Below are 17,656 nucleotides of genomic sequence, written 5' to 3'. Positions count from 1 at the left end.
AAGGGAGTCCTGGATTAGGGGGTCCTCGGACAACCGGACTATATGCGAATGCTGGACTGTTGGACTATGAAGATACAAGATAGAAGACTTCGTCCCGTGTCTGGATGGGACTCTCCTTTGCGTGGGAGGCAAGCTTGGCAGTTAGGATATTAAGATTCCTTTCTTTGTAACCGGCCCTGTGTAACCCTAGCCCCCTCCGATGTCTATATAAACCGGAGGGTTTAGTCCGTAGGACAACAACAATCATAACCATAGGTTAGCTTCTAGGGTTTAGCCTCTATGATCTGTGGTAGATTAACTCTTTTAATACTCATATCATTAAGATCAATCAAGCAGGAAGTAGGGTATTACCTCCATCGAGAGGGCCCAAACCTGGGTAAACACTGTGTCCCCTGCCTCCTGTTACCATTAGCCTTAGACGCACAGTTCGGGACCCCCTACCCGAGATCCGGCGGTTTTGACACCGACAGCGCGCCCGGTGCCCCTCTCAGGCTGGGCTTGGGGGCTCTCCTCTGGAGGGCCTCAGACCTAGCCGATGTCGCGAGGGCGATGCTCGGGCACCATGTGAAGGCGCTCTTCAGAACACGCTTCCCAGGAGAAGGCAGCAGGAGTGAGGCACCAGGCATTCAGGAGCTCATCAGCGAGGCGATCAAGGAGATTCAGGAAGGAAGGGTTCTGCAAGGCGATCATCGTCGGCCGCGAGGCGGAGCTCACTGCCCTAGCGAGGGTAGAGAGTTCCGCGTCTGCATCGACATCCCTGGGCTCAACAGGCCACATCTCGGCAGCTCATGTGGTCGTCTCGTGTCGGCCGATGCGAGGGACCGCCTCACAGCTATGTCTGCATGCCTTTCGGCCTGGCGGGCGCGGCTGAGGCGTTCCAGAGCTGCATGAGGGGCGCTCAAGTGGCCTGCGAGGCCAGGCGTCAGGCAATCCAGACGGAGATGGAGGAGCACCCTCAGGAGCCTTCTGGTCCCTCTGAGCTTCCCGAGGCCCGACACCGGAGCGGCTCATGAGGAACGACTTCAGTAGCACGCATTTTTTTGGCTACTTTAACAACTCTTCATCAACAATATCAGGTGACATCTCCCTAGTTCGTTCAGTTTGGGGGCGCAAGATATATAACATGTCATAGTATGGTATCACAAAGTAAAGTGCATAAGTAAAGGGCTCGGGTAAGAGATAACCGAGGCACGCAGAGACGACGTTGTATCCCGAAGTTCACACCCTTGCGGGATGCTAATCTCCGTTTGGAGCGGTGTGGAGGCACAATGCTCCCCAAGAAGGCACTAGGGCCACCATAATCTCCTCATGCCCTCGCACAATGCAAAATGTCGTGATTCCACTAAGGGACCTTTGAGGGCGGTCACCGAACCCGTACAAATGGCAACCCTTGAGGGCGGTCACCGAACCCGTACACTTTGGCAACCCTTGGGGGTGGTCATGGGAACCCGTACAAAATGCTCAGGGCGATCTCCACAACCTAATTGGAGACCCCGACGCTTGCCCGAAGCTTTACATCAAAATGAGAGGAAGAACAAGAAGGAGAACACCAATAACTTCAAGATCTAGATCCAAGGGGTTCCCCTCACACAGAGGAGAAAATGTGGATCTAGATCTCCTCTCCTCCCCCCCAAAAAACTAGCAAGAATCCATGGAGGAATTGAGAGATAGCAAGCTCCAAGAGGTCAACAATGGTGGGGAAAAAACTTTCTCAGATTTCTTAGGTTGGAGGAGGAAGAAGGGGGTATAAATACCCCAAGAAAAATATGGTCGTTGTACCCCGGGCACCCAGACAAAAGGGGTATGGGCACCCGAACAACCCAGAGAGAAAGCCACTAAACTCCGGGCACCCGGGGGGAAAAACCCCGGGCACCCGGACGAACAAGGGAAGCACAACGACAGGGGGGCGGGTACCCGGGGTGCCCAACCCCGGGCACCCGGAGGGGGCTGAGAGGAGGAGGCGGAGGAGCCCGGGCACCCGGGTTGATCAGAGGAGGAGAGAGAGCGCCCCGGATCACCCCGGGCACCCAGGGGGCGAGACCCCGGGCACCCGAATCGGCCAGAGAGGTCACTATGGAGGGGCTCGGGTGACCCCGGGCACCCGGGGGTCAAGGACCCTGGGCATCCGCACTAGGCAGAGAGAGGCGGGAACCGGTAAAATTGAAACGACCACAACTTTTGCAAACGAACTCCAAATTTGATGAAACCAAGTTTGTTGGAAAGGTAAAGACAGGGGCTAACACAATCTTGATAGAAATATCAAGATATAGCATTTGAGAAAATACTCAAAATAAAATGGTGAGAACCCTTTCTCAAATAAGACCGGTAAAAACTCCAACACCGAAAACGCAAAAGAAGATGCATAGGAAATCGGTTTTCAATGAACTAGAGCTTGTCACGAAGATAACCATAAGCTCTAAAACCTCACAAAGAGAAAAGCCAAAACAAGAACCAAGAAATATGATGCCAAAGATGCAAAGGTTTGAGCTCTCTACCAACAATACGAAAAAGCTACTCACTCAAGAGCCCCCCTTGATAGTATGGCTATCGATCCTATAATCCGGTCTCCAACTAACACCATGAGACCTATAAAATAGAAACCTATAAAGGACAAACTTTTGCCTTGTGCATAATCCATTTGATCTATATGATGAAGATCTTGACCTCTCAACTTGTACCACCTTTCTTGATTGCGCTAGCTTTGCCTTGTGCATAATCCATTTGAGCTATATGATGAAGATCTTGACCTCTCAACTTGTACCACCTTTCTTGATTGCACTAGCTTGACGAAGACTAGTAGATTGCCCCCCTACTCCACTATGGGTGAGCCACTCCTTAGCACATCTTCACAAGTACATTGTCACCACAATGGATGGCAAGCATCAAGGACGTGATCTCTTCATGATGCTCCACTTGAACTTGCACACCACAATCTTGATGACGATCACCACTTGATGTCATCCTCTCTATGGATTGTATGATATCTTCCTCTTGACGCAAGCCCATGAAAACATACCTAACCCCACATAGAACTCTCACGCAGACCATGGGTTAGTTCACAAAGCGTAATGGACAATGCTTACCATACCATGGGATCACTTGATCCCTCTCGATACATCTTGCACGCTTTGTGAGGTGATCAGCTTGATTCACTCTCTGACTTAGTCTTGATCAACCTCTCACATGACCAATCTTTAGATAATTCCTTGAATAGCATCTTGGTCATCACATACTCTCCTTGAAACCAACAAATGGACCTCAAGAAAAGCCTATGGACAAATCCTTCAAATATAACTCAAGACAACCATTAGTCCATAGAGATTTTCATCAATTACCAAAACTAAACATGGGGGCACTACATGTTCTTTCACCCCCCCCCCCCTCTAGTCAACTATATCGATCCTTTTACTAATGTTCATGTTGTAGTTAATTCATTTCCTATTTCTATCTTTTTAACAAGCATAAATGTCAATTGCTAAGAATCACTCGACCAAATCGTTGCAATATGGGTATAAGAGATATACTTCTAGTGGATAATACATGTCATTTCTCTTTTGTAGATCCAAATAAACGCACACTCACATGTGTATTCTCTATTGCCGGATTATAGCCTTGTGATGATCACATACTGATGTTTCATAGAATATTTTAATACTTTCCACAAGGGGATATGAGGAACTCTATGATTGGAAAATAACCTAGAGACCATTGCCAGTAATCGAAACTAATTTGATTGAAACAAACTAACCAAATTGTTCGTTCATTTATTATTTTAATAAAAACAAATCCAGGTTGCTATTTCCAAGATGTTACTACGTGAGAAATCTCTACATGTTAGTTAAAATGTTGCACATGGTACTTATCTCTTCAAGTCAGATCTCTTTTCTTATGTGTTATCTCTGCCATTTCTTTCCTTGGCGGTTCTTTCTTTTTTGATGAATTTTGGTGGTTATAGCAGCATATATAACATATCTTTGGATTTAAAGCACTACAAAACTTATAACAGATGATAGTGTGGTTTGGTATAATTATCCACTAATCACATATTTACAAATACTAAACTCCCTAGAAAGGGACATTGTGGTGCATCGAGGTTGGGGCATCCCATGGGATCTGACTGTGAAACTTGTGTATGTTGTTAGAGCCCACATGCAGGTATATGGGGTGTGCGTGCAGGGCTCAGTGAATCACATATTATCTTTGATGAGATCTGGGCTGAGCGGGTCATGAGGAATTACCCATGTGATCGGTGGTTGCATGAAGTCGGTGGCACTACTGTATATCACTCTTTGATAGCAACATTGTTATGCATAAGGATTGCAAAGCCGTTTGGTTGTCGAAGGGAGCAATTCACCACACCATGCCACTCTTATTATTTTCATCGGTGCCACCTCTCCTCCATTGCTTGCTCGAGAGAGTGATCCGTCTGCTAGGTGTGCCCGGTCTGGTCATCTTTCAACCTAAGATTTGATGAATAGAAGCGTAAAGAAAACTTTGTAGAAAAGCGGGCATGGCAAAGCGCGCTTCTACTTTGGTAAGAATACAAAATCTAATACTCCCTCCGTTTTTATTTAGTTCGCATATTAGCTTTAGTCAAAGTCAAGCTTTACAAACTTTGACCAAGTTTATAAACAAAAATATTAAGATATACAATAACAAATCAACAACATTAGATTTATTATTGAATGTACTTTCACATCATATAGATTTATTATGATAAATGTCTATATTGTTTTCTATAAACTTGGTCAAACTTTACGAAGATTGACTTCAGTCAACTCTAATATGCAGAGTAAATAAAAACGGAGGGAGTACTACCTCTGATCCATATTAATATTTGTTGGTTTAGTACAACTTTGTACTGATCTGTATTAATTGTCGTTGCTTCAGTAGTATAAAGTTGCAGCATAATTAATATGCATAAATTGATGATGTAGCAACATTGCATGTATAGACTAAGCAGAAGATTTTTTTTCCAGGGGACTAATGCAAAAGTTCTAACTCGAGACTTTAAAATAATTTTTGTGTGAAATACATGACTTTTTTTAGGTCTTGTACAATGCAAGATGTCTAGGGAAAGTGCTAAAAAAATAGACCAATATTTTCTTAAGCATCAATGCTTATTTGCATAGGATAGACGCTTAATTAGGCATCCCTTAAATAAGAATTGAAGCTTAAAAACTTGATTTATTTTATTAAGCATCTCCATAAGCACAATGCATTGTTGATTGCAAGGTTAAGAAAATTAGTTAGCGTAGATAGTACTGTACTACCTGTGTAAACTAATATAAGAGCGTTTAGATCACTAAAGTAATGATCTAAACGCTCTTATATTAGTTTACGGAGGAAGTACTTAGGAACAAAGGATTAGACAATGACTGTATTACAAATTTAGTTTCTTTTTGAGGGGTTATTACAATTGTCATTCCGTAGCTTACTTTGTCGCCCTCGGCCGCCAATCGGAAATGGCGCAGGGAGAAAGCCCCGCGGTTTCTTTTCACGGCCACGCCTCTGCTGTTTCATTTTGGCGGGAAAATCTGTCGAACTCGAACCCTAACCAGGCGGCGCCATGGACAAGTTCCTCGTCGCGGTGCCGCCTTCCGCCGACGAGGGCCCCAAAGCGCCACAACCGCCGCCTCGGAGGTGCTCCACCTCGGACCCTTTCCTCCCCACCTGTTCCGGCCTCCTTGGTGTTCTGACCTCCCTTCTGGTCCGTAGGTGGCACCGGTGGAGCCGTATTGCCGTGGAGCTGGATGGCCGTGTCGACGCCAGGTTTCGACATCGGGAATCCCGCCGTCTCCTCGATTCCCTTGCCGAGGTTGTAGATATTTCGAGAAGAGTGATGTTTTTGTTTCAGGTTGTCGCGTTTCAGACTGGAATTACAGCGTAGGGGGTCGGAAATAGGAAATGGAATCCTCCAAATTTCATTTCATTCTTAGGAAATCTAATGGGACGGCAATGTTGGAGTAGGTTAATGGGATGAAAAGCTTAAACTTTTCTTGTAATTTGAGCGTTACAGACTTACAGCTGCCGTTTTAAGTTTCAGCACATTTTTCCTTTCATAGTGAGTTGTGGTGGATTATGGTAGATCGGAACATTGAAATGGTCAGGGACTTGGCGCTTTGAGGATGTTGCTAGCTTCTGTTTTCTTTATCTACTGGAATTTCGGAATCTGTGCTGATGACTTCCCAACACTCATAGATGCTTATCATAGTATCCTGGACACTGGGGAAACATTGTTGAGAGACTAGTTCAGATAAATCATCACTAAAACTGTGCAGAATCCTATTTGTGTTATAGAGTTTATGCTCTTTAAATTGGCAAGTATCCTAGTTGTGTGTTAACTTTGGAAATTTGTACCAGAAAATGGAGAAATTTTTATTAGTGCCTACGCTTCTTCCAAGTTCTTGTTTTTTAAGCGAAGCAATTTCTACTCTTTTTATATATTAGGCTAATGTTGTGAACTTTTCTTTTTATGCTGAGAAGATTAGGACCTTCGAACACAAGTACTACACGCATGGCGAGGAACGGTGCCCGACATATGTAATGCTGATAAGTACGCTGGTTTGTATTTTGTAGTGCTGAGTCAATGTATATTATCTGGCTAATCTGTTCATCACTTCTGCTCCTATTAGGTGAATCGCATGATTAATGCTTCAACATTTGCTGGGTGTTACCATCCAGCTAGGTCAGCATTTATCTTCTAGTTTTCTTGGAGTATTTCATTGCAAAATCTCTAGTGTCACGATCACCTAATACAGTTCAATTGCTCGCTTTGTCCTTGTTAGATAGGCTAACAAACTTGTTTCATTTAATTTGATAAGCAGGGAGGGGGTTTCGGCAATGGAATTTGATAAAAAGGTACCATTGAAATGCATACAAAATTTTAATTTTCCCAGCTTAGCCTCACTACCTGAGGTGTATGAAATTCAGTACATTCTGTCTGGAACAACTGTTACTTCCATTCAGATTCAACTAATACTTCCATATTTCCACTCCACTCTGTCCTCTGCCCAGTATGTGGCAAGAATGTTCTGTGCTGTTCTACTTGGTACCAGTTTATCATGAAGTTAATTATAGATCTATATCTCTTTCCTGTTACTCTATGTTTGACTAGAAATATTGTTTTAGTTCTGTATTTTGCACAAAGCATATGCATAGGATGAAAATCTTGAGTTATGCATTTTACCTTTTGTACTTATAATAGTAGATTATCACACACTGTAACTACCTGGTACCAGAGCGTCCGTTTCATTAAGAAAACAAAATGACCATTTGAGCGGGATTAACAAGTATAACCAACTCATATTGATTACTTTTTTGAAGCAGACTGTGATACATGAATGTTTAAGCACCTTCCTTATGTTTTTAATTGTGCAGGGAGTATACCTCGCATCAGTGACAATCTCAGGATGTTTAACAGTGCATGACTTTGAGACCTTATACTGTTCCTTGTATGGCCCATCATGTAGTAAGTTAAACTTACCCGACTCGGTTTGCTAGAAAAATGCTGAAAGTAGATGCCTTGCAAATAATATTCTCTGTATTATGGTCCTAGTAGATTCGCCTGTGTGTTGGTAGAATCATATAGTAATTATAGGATGACACCTTAAAGACCGTTACTGTGTAGATCATAAGATCAAGCCATTAGTTTATCATTGTAACCCTGCAGGGTCAGGGTTGGAATGCTCCAACAGGAACATAGAATTGTACATAGAAGTCTTGGCAACTTTGCTTTAATGTACATCAGGCATTTGTTAGTTCTTACTATGAAATAAGCTTCAGGAACTCCCCTAAGAATGATGGTATCATTTTAAGACACTGGTAATCTCGTTTGAATCATCCTCTTTGAGAAAATAGACCTAGTTTGCCACGTCCAGATTAAGGATTTCCATAATATGGATGTACCCTGTACTTTCTGTTGCTGCATATGTTGATATAAATTGGCCTTGTTAAACCACTCCAAATATCCAGGTAGCTAACCAAAAAGTTAAAATGATAGTGTACTGTGTTTCTCAACCATATATTTATGAAACAGAACATCCTCTCAGAATATTCAAGGAAAAGTCACGCTCAAGATGATTTATTCCTAGTTTACTGTCTCAGGTCTCGTCATAATTTTGCTGTTATTACTTATTCATTGGTAGGTTTACCAGATGACTCATCAAATTATGTGCTCCATATATCAAACTCAATGCCTCTGTGTGCTGTCCGATGGAATCCAGGAAATCAAGACGAGGTTAGTATCAGCATTGAATTTCATTTGAGATTTCCTTTTTTCATTTTATCTGAGTTCAGAAAGTACTTTGGCACTCAATATCAATGAGGAATGATAAGTGTAACTGGCAGTTAGGGACGGCAATTATGTTTATTTTATAAATTAAATATAGCGCTTATGACTTATGTGGTTTCTATCTATTTTTATTATTGAGCTCTGAGCATGCCTGATGCAGATTGTTTGCTCATCTAGCCAAACTGACAAAGTTTTACTGTTTGACATTGGGTACGTCTCATCTGCTCCGACTGAAGTAAGTACCTCTTTTGCATTGTTCCTTAAGAAATGCTTTACTTCTTACTCAATGATACTGTAAATATATTTTCTCCATGTTGACTTACATCAGAATTTCAAAGATCATGTAGTCTTTTCTTTCTCCTTCAATTCCAAAATAAACATGCCAGTAAAATATATTTGTTGTTACTGTTGGCGGTTTGTTTCTGCCAAACACCACATATGGCCATGGAATTTTGAGCAAACCCATGTGTTGATTGGCACATTACCCGGGGTTTTCCCCCAGTTTTTTGGTACAGTACAAATATCCAATCCGCTAATGGGTACGCCCATTTTAAAAAGCTGCACTCATCCTTGGTCATCATATAACAAGGTAGACAGGGTTCCATCAGCATCACTAAAAGCAAAATTGCACAATGCTGAAGAAAAGGTTTCTGGATAATATTTCAAGATAATATACTTCCAGATGCTGTACATCTTAGTCCATTAGAAGGAAATTTGTTGTAGTAGTTCATTGTACTCCCTCCGTCCCAAAATTCTTGTCTTAGATTCGTCTAGATACGGATGTATCTAATACTAAAATGTGACTTGATACATCCGCATTTAGACAAATCTAAGACAAGAATTTTGGGACGGAGGGAGTATTACACAACGTCCCTCACAACTGTTCCGATTTTTAAATTATTGTATTTTAGGTTTTACAGAAAGGGAAGACCAAATTTCATGGTCTCTGCTCGGAATCCCGGAAGGGTTTGACTGATCTAGCTTTTACTCCAGACGATAAGTCACGGTATGTGACAGTTTTGTGTTTATTTCACTGTCATGTCACTTGTGATAAGGCCAATCATAAATTATTTCTATTTAGCAACTATTGTGATGCTTTGTATAAATGACTGACTGCATATCATGTTTCTTGTTCTTTTCATAGAAAGGGGAAAATATGGTTTGACCCTTCCTTCAAGAAAAACTAAAGAAATATTAGCAGTTGTGAAGCTAAATAAATGAAGTTGTGATAATAAATGAAAAACTAAAGTAATAGTTTTTACTTGACTGGATGGGGGTGAGATGTGTTTCCAAAGAAGAGAGTATGTAGATTCTGCTTCTGGTTGGTGTCGATCTGTACTGTGAGAGTTTAGATTCTGCTTATGGTGGAAAAGTGGATCTTGGTTATCATTGCTAATTACTAAGTGTACTGGCAACACTGTTACCACCTTACAATATATCGGTACTCCCTCCTTTCCAGTTTATAGGTCGCGTATCTCTAGGTTGTCAATTTTACCACTGTAATATAAATGATATATCACAAAAGTTATACAATTAGAAACTAGAACATTTGAAGTTTCTAATGGTATAATTTTTGTAATATATAACTTGTATTATGTTGGTCAAATTGCTGATCTAGGGATATGCATGGGCCTAATAAACCAGAAAAAACTAGTATTTGGGAGGCATAAGCTATGTATATTTGCACCAAAATACCAATATTCTTAACGAGATTTCTCTAGCTGGAAATTATGCATAAAATTTCCACTTACTGGCTCACCATTGTAGGCTATTTGCTTCTGGACTTGATGGTGCAGTCTACATGTGGGACAGGCGGCTAAGTAAGACACACTGTGTTGAGCTTACAGCACTCCCAGAATCTCAATTTACCAGTGTCAAGTTAAATATGGATAATCGGGTATGCTAATTATCATGTTAAATATTTGTTGTTCTATAGTATGTACCTATCCTAATTCTCATGTTAAGTACTGATGTTTTATAAAAACAGTTGTTTAGCTGTGTTAATGCTGTCCTCTTATACACTAACCTATGTTTCAGATTCTGTCTTGCTTTGTAAATACCACCTAATATGATGTAATGTGATGTCTGCTGATATGTTGTATATCTACTGTATGATCGACCAAAATACGCTTTTTCCAAACTTAGTGGTAAACAAGAGGCTAATCTTGCTATTTTTGTTTTTATGCAGTTTGCTTTTTCTGTTACCTTGAACAGTTTACAGTTCATCCATTCATGTATGTGGACTTATAAAATATGTTTTTTTCAGACAGTGTTTGGCGCAACTAGAAATGGGACCATTCATGTTTGGGATACACGTGGAGGGAGGGCATCAGCTGCTTTTCAAAGCCATAATGAGGTACATTCAGCAGATGAACATTCTGCTAGTTCTGCTTCTTTTCATGTGATCTAAGGTCATCCAACTTGATATTCTGCATGATGATTTCAGTATTCTGTGAATCAGAAAAGAGAACTTCTGTTTGTGAACTTTATGTATGCAGTAGTGCTGTACCAATTCAGCATGCACATACAAGTTTCTACATATCTATAGTCAGCAAGTTAGTTCTATTTGATTGTAAATACACCCTTTTTACTATGATGTTTTTAAATGATACCCCCAAAGTTGCTTTTGTTTATTCCATTTTTATATACTTAAGCTGATTGTAATTTATAAGTGGTTTCCAGGTGCCAAGAAAACTAAAAGTGAATCTCAGAGGAAACTGCCCCTGTCATCCACCAACCTCCAATGATAAATCACAAGCGTGGGACTCAATCTGAAAACCTACTAAAACTCACAATATGCTAAAGAACCCCCTAAATTACAGAAACAACTCTTGTTAAGATATCATGTTAAATGTGATCTGCGGAAGATTAGAAATAGGTAGTGGTTTAGTGGACTAGACTATGAAGTGCAATTCCAAGGATAATCTATCTAATTTCCAATTTATTTTGTATTTCATGTCATGGCCGTGACAGTGCTAGTACCATTTTATAAGAGAGAAAGTAGTAGAGAAAGAACAGTCCTTCATTTTGAACCTTTTTACGCAGCAATGTCATAGCTGTCTTGGCAACATGATGACTATTGTACCTTGCCTTGGTTCTGGGCTGACAAAATTTTCATCCAGGTTCAACCTTTGTCATCAGTGAAGATATCAACGTTGTTGGGAAAAATTGCATCGCTGAAGGTATTTGAAAGATAAATACTTACTGCAAGGGAATTTATGCTAAAGAAACCTCATGTATCCGTTTCCATTCTTGTGACCCATATTGAAGCCTCACATACAAATAGTATTACTGACATGATTCCATATCAGAGCCATCTGCATGAACTGTCAACTAGTTCGATTGTGGAACAGAAAAGAAACCCTAAACCCTGAACTCTAATATCGGGAAAAGAAAAGAAACCCACATTTATTGTACAGCATCTAATCTAACATTCAATAATGTATCTCAATTGGAAGGTGCACAATGCTTTTGGATGTTTCAAAACATGTTTAATAAATTTTTAGTTCATCCATCTGATGAACCGAAATTCTGTTTTCAGACATATTACAAAATGGTATAGTTCATCTATCCGATCCATCCCAATTATAATGGTTTGGAACTGTTTTTCTCTTTGAAGCTAGATATTTTTGCCTTTGAAGCTTTGAGATATAGGAATAACAATAGTTCGTTTGGAGTATCGTTAGATAACTTATAATGCTAACAATATTAAGGCTATAAAACATATTTCTTAGTTTAACATCATTTTCACCTTGCTAACTATTTTCAGGAACAATCAAACATTGTTTCAAGTGAAATTCTGTCGATAGACTTTAACCCTAGTTGCTCATATCAGTTAGCCTTCCATCTTGATGATGGGTGGTAAGTATCTCAGACCTCTCAGTTATTGTCATTATATAATCATAAAAATCAATGGTTACTTTGTTCTTATTGTTTTTACTCTTCATTCTTCCATTTCTTGTATAAATTTCAGTGATGTGTGCTTACTAGTGATTTCTCATCCATCTGCATCCCATGTTAGGTCTGGAGTCCTGAATGTCAACACTTTCAGTGTTAGTCATCTGCACTGCCCTCCTCCTGCTTGGTTGTAAGTGTGACAAAAATTTCTCCCAAGGAAATATGACAAACTTGGACTCCATACGAATATGTCTTCGTAAGCTTTACAAATGTGACAAAAATTTCTCCCAAGGAAATATGACCAAACTGTTTTGTGGTTCTCTGCTGTTTGTTTTATTAGGGAGGGTGTGGGCTCTGTGTTGCATAAGCGGAAAGCGACCTGGCTGTCAACATCTTCAGTAAGAAAATTATAGGGCATCCTCAAATCTTAACACATGCAACACTTTTCTTATAATTGGACCCCGTGAGACATCGGATGAAGAAAATAAATTTTCATGAATGCTAACAGATGCAGTCCTGCTTACCATGCTAGCCATAATATTTGTTATTTCCATTTCTTGACATAAAACATAGTGAAACACATTAAGGCATATGATGCATGTCATATGTTTACATTGTGCAGATTTATGCAGTCGGATCTTCCTCCAGTAATGGAATGTATGCACTGGATTTTCATCCAGATACAAGCTCTGCATGCCATGTGGACTACAAGTATGCTGGTCTTTCATTTCCAGTTTGTTTTGTTTTTGACAGAGTCAACTTACCTGGCAATCTAATCTTTTACCACCTCCATTCCCAAATATAAGACGTTTTGGCAGTTTAAACTGAACCAACGGGACGTCTTATGTTTAGAAGCAGAGGGTGTAGTTATTTGCTGGGACGTATGTGGATAAGTTCCACAATTTCCGCAATTCATCGCTTTTTTCTTGGATCCATTGAACAAAAATAAAAAAGAAATTCCCTTGGAAATAACTTTGGATTCAGCTCATTTTATGCACGATGTTCATTCTTGTTTCCTCACCTGGCTTTCCATGTTTCAGCGAGGAAACAAAAGGCTCCGAGGAAAATCAACCTGCAGAAAACAAGTTTATTCCCTTATCCGAAAGGGCGCTTTCCTGTGCAGCCCATCCACTCAGTCACAACATAATTTGCGGTACCGAGGTTAGTTTGCTTACATTCTGGTTAAGATTGCTATATCTATATTCCGATTCCGCACGTGAAAGGCCATACTGGATCTACGTATGTGCCGAATGGCTTTAGAACTGGAATTTTGTCAGATTTACAAACAAAATTGGAGTCAGGTGGCAAAAATATAACTAGTCACTATTGTCTGCAGTTCTCGTCGTTGCTCATGGTATCACAAAAGTATGAGACCGTCAGAGATCCAGAGTAGGGCCCGAGCACATCAGGAGCTTCCTCCAAGCACAAGCAATATCCGGCATTATTATCTCATGGACGCCCTGCACATAAGAAGGACGTGTGCAGCATGGGACTTTGTTGAATTTGGTTGGCAGGTTGCTTTAGCTGGGGAAGTTGTGTAGTTGGTCACAAGATTCAGCTTGCGGCCAGAAGACCAATGGACATGGTCGTTGCACTTGATCTTTCAAGTGTTGGCTTATGGGGGCGAGGAGGATTGTTCACTTGTAATTACTGTTTCTTCTTTAGCCATCCGATCCGATGGTATACAGAAAGTGCTGTCATCTGTATATGTCTTGGTCTGTACCTGAACTATTTGGAATCAGTTTGATTTGTGTTGTGTAGATGAACCCTCTTGATTCGTCATGCTTAAGATGGAAAATTGCCACGTATGTACTGCCTCTGTCCAGGTTTAAAGCTCGTGATTTTCGAGCGTAGCAACTACAGTTCAGTACGGAAGAAATTAGTGGACAGCTGTTGCATGCAGTCAGTTGTGCGCCGTTCGCTTTTGCATGCATCCAGCCGCGCGCGCAGCCAGCGGCGGGAGATCGAGAGAAAGCATGCCAGCGGCCTTGTAAAACCGGACGGAGGGGTTTCCTTCCATAAACTTCTGTGTATGGTACCCCATTTTGTAGTTTTCATTGATGGTATAGTTGCATGGAGGAGCTTCTTTCGCACACAACCTTGCAGCCGATGAGATTGCTGCAACACATTGATGTCATTGTGCAACCCGGGCACAATGATTGTATCCCCAATCACTAAGCAATGAAAATCTCTTTTACCCCACACAAAAAAAAAACAATCACCAGGCAATGAAAATCTCTTTTACCCCACAAAAAAATATATATTGTGCAACCCGGGCATCCCAAAGAAAGGGTGTCAAATCCTCCACCACATAATGACGATCCTCCTCCTCCTCGACCATGAGGGAGCCATCCTCCGCTTGCTCTTTGTCCACCATCCGCTCGAGAGTGGCACCCAATCCGACCGCATGGGAAGGGGCATGGCGACAAGGAGGGAGAATGTGCTATAGGTGTCGATGTCGGGAGTAGAGGTTGTGAGCTATTTGGTCATGTCAACGACCTCTTTATTGACGCAGGCGGAGGCAAAATGTGGTGGGCGCTGAAAAAATGTGATGAGAAATGTGGCGGGAATGGCTCTGGGCAGTCGGCACGCTTCCCGATGCCATGGTTGTTTGGCCATCCGCTCCATTGGCAGAGAGAGGAGACGGGCCGCACAGAAGGCCGAGGAGGAAAGTGAAACTTCCCTCATGCATGAGCTGTTGATGGTTTGAGCGAGCTCAAAACTGACGCCCCGAGCCTCCAAATATGAAGGCTCGCGGGTTCGATATGGAGCGTCCTTTATAAGTTATGGCGACTCAGGACCATATGACGACTCTGCTAGAGTCATTCTGATCCACAACCATCATATTGATAGTTATTATAGTGATCGAGCAATATAGTGACTATGTTAGAGTTGCTCTAAGGCATGTCCCATTGGAGTAGTATAGAGCCAAGCTGTTGGCCACACGCCTTGTCGCGTCCATTTTGTAGCCATGATGTCTCTCTCGGTAGTTTCTGGAAGGTGGGAGTACACTTCTGCTTTGGTACACCCCCCTTAAACACAAAGACGGCTCAGATTAGCTCATACCTCTTTGTGAGTAAGGGCATGATAGTCATATTTTATAAACTCTTCACGTATATGCTAATTGTTTTTTCTAAGAAACACGTATACACTGTACGTGAACGGAGGTGCACACCCTGCCGCGCTGGGCTGGCCCATTCAGCCTTTCTTTTAATGAAACCGCAAAAAAACTTGCATGCTGCAGGATTCGATCCTATGTCCTCCATGGATTAGAACAGCCTCACTAACCAACTGGACAACCGGACGTCAGATGTTATCTGTATTTTTTAATACTTCAAATAGAACACTGGAAAAGCGCAACATTTTCTGTTTGGTATTTTTCTTTTCTTTTTTGTTTGTTAAATGCGTAAAGTTTTTATAATAGTGATTTTTTTCGAAAATGACGACAAAATTTTAAATTCTTCATTTTTTCTTCCAAATCAGTGAACTTTTTTTTTCAAAATTGATCAGTTTTATTCACAAATTACTGAACTATTTCGCAAATTGGCGATTTGTTTTTGAAAATTGTTGAACTTTTTAAATAAATTGACAAGCTTTGTTTCTAAATCAATGATTTTTTTTCAAATTTGTGATTTTCCCCCCAAATCAATGAACTTTTCTTCAAAATTGATAAATTATTTTGAATTTTTGATGAACATTTCTCAAAATCAGTAAAAGAAACAGAAAAAAGAAAAGAAAAATAAAATAATATAAAAACCCATGTAAACACCAAAGAAAAAACCAGCCCGGTTGAAAAGGAAAACCAAAGTCTTTTTAGCGTTATATTTGACGCACTACAAAAGATGGAAAAGGAAAAAAATTAGACCATGATCAACAGAGGTGTTCGAGTAGGCGAGATGGCTCCGTCTAAGAGCATGTCCTTTCCCGACATGCTTGAAATGGCCCCAATTTTTTTTCATGCCTTGTATGACCAATTCAAGGCACCATGCCAAGTTGTTTTGGTTTTCGACAAGTTCTGCATTTTTCAGAGTTTTCTCAGTCAAAAACGCCTGATAAATGGGCGGACATGTCACAACTTGCATACGGTGTCAGAAATTGTTCAAACCTGGCATGGATGACTACCATGGTCATGCCCACCTGGTTGAAAAGGTTGGGGTCATTTTAAGAATGTGCAAAAGTAGACCATGTTTAATGAAGGATATTCGGGTCGGCTAGAATACTCTACCTGATGATACATTGTTTCTCAACATCCTTCAAATGGCCTAATTTTTTCCACCTCCTTCTATGATCAAATCAAGGCACCATGTCAAGCTGTTTAAGTTTTTGATAATTCTTGCATTTTTTTAGTTTTCTCGGTGAAAACTGGCTGATGAATGGTCGGACGTGACACAACATGCGTATGGTGTGGGAAATTCATTCAAACCTGACATGGATGCCTACCATGGGCATGCCCGCCTACTGGAAAAGGTTAGGGTCATTTCATGCATGTCCGAAAATATATCATGTTCAATAGAGGGTGTTCGGGTAAGCAGGAAGGGTCCATTTGAGGGCATGTTTTTGCGGCATCCACTAACTCACCCCAAATCTTTCCATGATCTTATATGACCGATTAAACGCATCATGCCAAGTTGTTTTGGTTTTCGACAAATTTGATCTTTCCTGAAGTTTTCTCGGTTAAAAAGGCAGATAAATGACAAGACGTGTCGCAACTTGCATATTTTGTCGGAAATCATTCAAACCTGGCATGGATCCTTGCCACGAGCATGGCCCCCTACCTGCAAAAGTTGGGGTCATTTAAAAAATTCAAAACTAGACCGTGTTCAATGGAGGGTGCACTCGGATGGGCATGCCCATGGTGAAGAAATATGCCCTAGAGGCAATAATAAAGTTATTATTTATTTCCTTATTTCATGATAAATGTTTATTATTCATGCTAGAATTGTATTAACCGGAAACATAATACATGTGTGAATACATAGACAAACATAGTGTCACTAGTATGCCTCTACTTGACTAGCTCATTTGTCAGAGATGGTTATGTTTCCTAGCCATGGACAAAAGAGTTGTCATTTGATTAACGAGATCACATCATTAGGAGAATGATGTGATTGACTTGACCCATTTCGTTAGCTTAGCACTTGATCGTTTAGTATGTTGTTATTGCTTCCTTCATGACTTATACATGTTCCTGTAACTATGAGATTATGCAACTCCCGTTTACCGGAGGAACACTTTGGGTACTACCAAACGTCACAACGTAACTGGGTGATTATAAAGGAGTACTACAGGTGTCTCCGAAGGTACATGTTGAGTTGGCGTATTTCGAGATTAGGTTTTGTCACTCCGATTGTCGGAGAGGTATCTCTGGGCCCTCTCGATAATGCACATCATTATAAGCCTTGCAAGCAATGTGACCAATGAGTTGGTTACGGGATGATGCATTATAGAACGAGTAAAGAGACTTGC

General features: G+C 40.9%; 1 protein-coding gene across 2 annotated transcripts; it reads left to right on the top strand.

The window, feature by feature from the left end:
* Positions 1-5,480: 5,480 nt before the first annotated feature.
* Positions 5,481-13,998, top strand: LOC119326566. Of its 2 annotated transcripts, none has more exons than XM_037600199.1 (18): positions 5,481-5,643; positions 5,719-5,818; positions 6,487-6,543; positions 6,636-6,688; positions 6,828-6,861; positions 7,381-7,471; positions 8,148-8,239; positions 8,454-8,528; positions 9,214-9,299; positions 10,061-10,190; positions 10,560-10,649; positions 11,416-11,475; positions 12,063-12,154; positions 12,315-12,380; positions 12,531-12,588; positions 12,813-12,901; positions 13,231-13,351; positions 13,527-13,998. In XM_037600199.1, exons 1-18 carry the CDS (start codon positions 5,570-5,572, stop codon positions 13,581-13,583), a joined length of 1,425 nt encoding a protein of 474 aa, XP_037456096.1. In that variant the 5' UTR covers positions 5,481-5,569; the 3' UTR covers positions 13,584-13,998. The 2 variants fall into 2 exon arrangements, with proteins under 2 accessions (XP_037456096.1, XP_037456095.1); XM_037600198.1 differs by having other exon boundaries at positions 9,205-9,299.
* Positions 13,999-17,656: the final 3,658 nt, after the last annotated feature.

Source organism: Triticum dicoccoides, chromosome 6B, assembly GCF_002162155.2.
Source record: "Triticum dicoccoides isolate Atlit2015 ecotype Zavitan chromosome 6B, WEW_v2.0, whole genome shotgun sequence".
Classification (NCBI taxonomy): Eukaryota; Viridiplantae; Streptophyta; class Magnoliopsida; order Poales; family Poaceae; genus Triticum; species Triticum dicoccoides.
Note: the sequence above shows the minus strand (reverse complement) of the source record. Positions and strands in the feature narration are given on the sequence as shown.

Excerpts from the sequence above, each read along its gene's own strand:
- LOC119326566 (XM_037600198.1), top strand. The coding sequence starts at position 5,570 with ATGGACAAGTTCCTCGTCGCGGTGCCGCCTTCCGCCGACGAGGGCCCC. Across the intron at positions 5,819-6,486 it reads TCCTCGATTCCCTTGCCGAG|ATTAGGACCTTCGAACACAA; the intron begins GTTGTAGATATT and ends TATGCTGAGAAG. Across the intron at positions 12,381-12,530 it reads TGCCCTCCTCCTGCTTGGTT|GGAGGGTGTGGGCTCTGTGT; the intron begins GTAAGTGTGACA and ends TTGTTTTATTAG.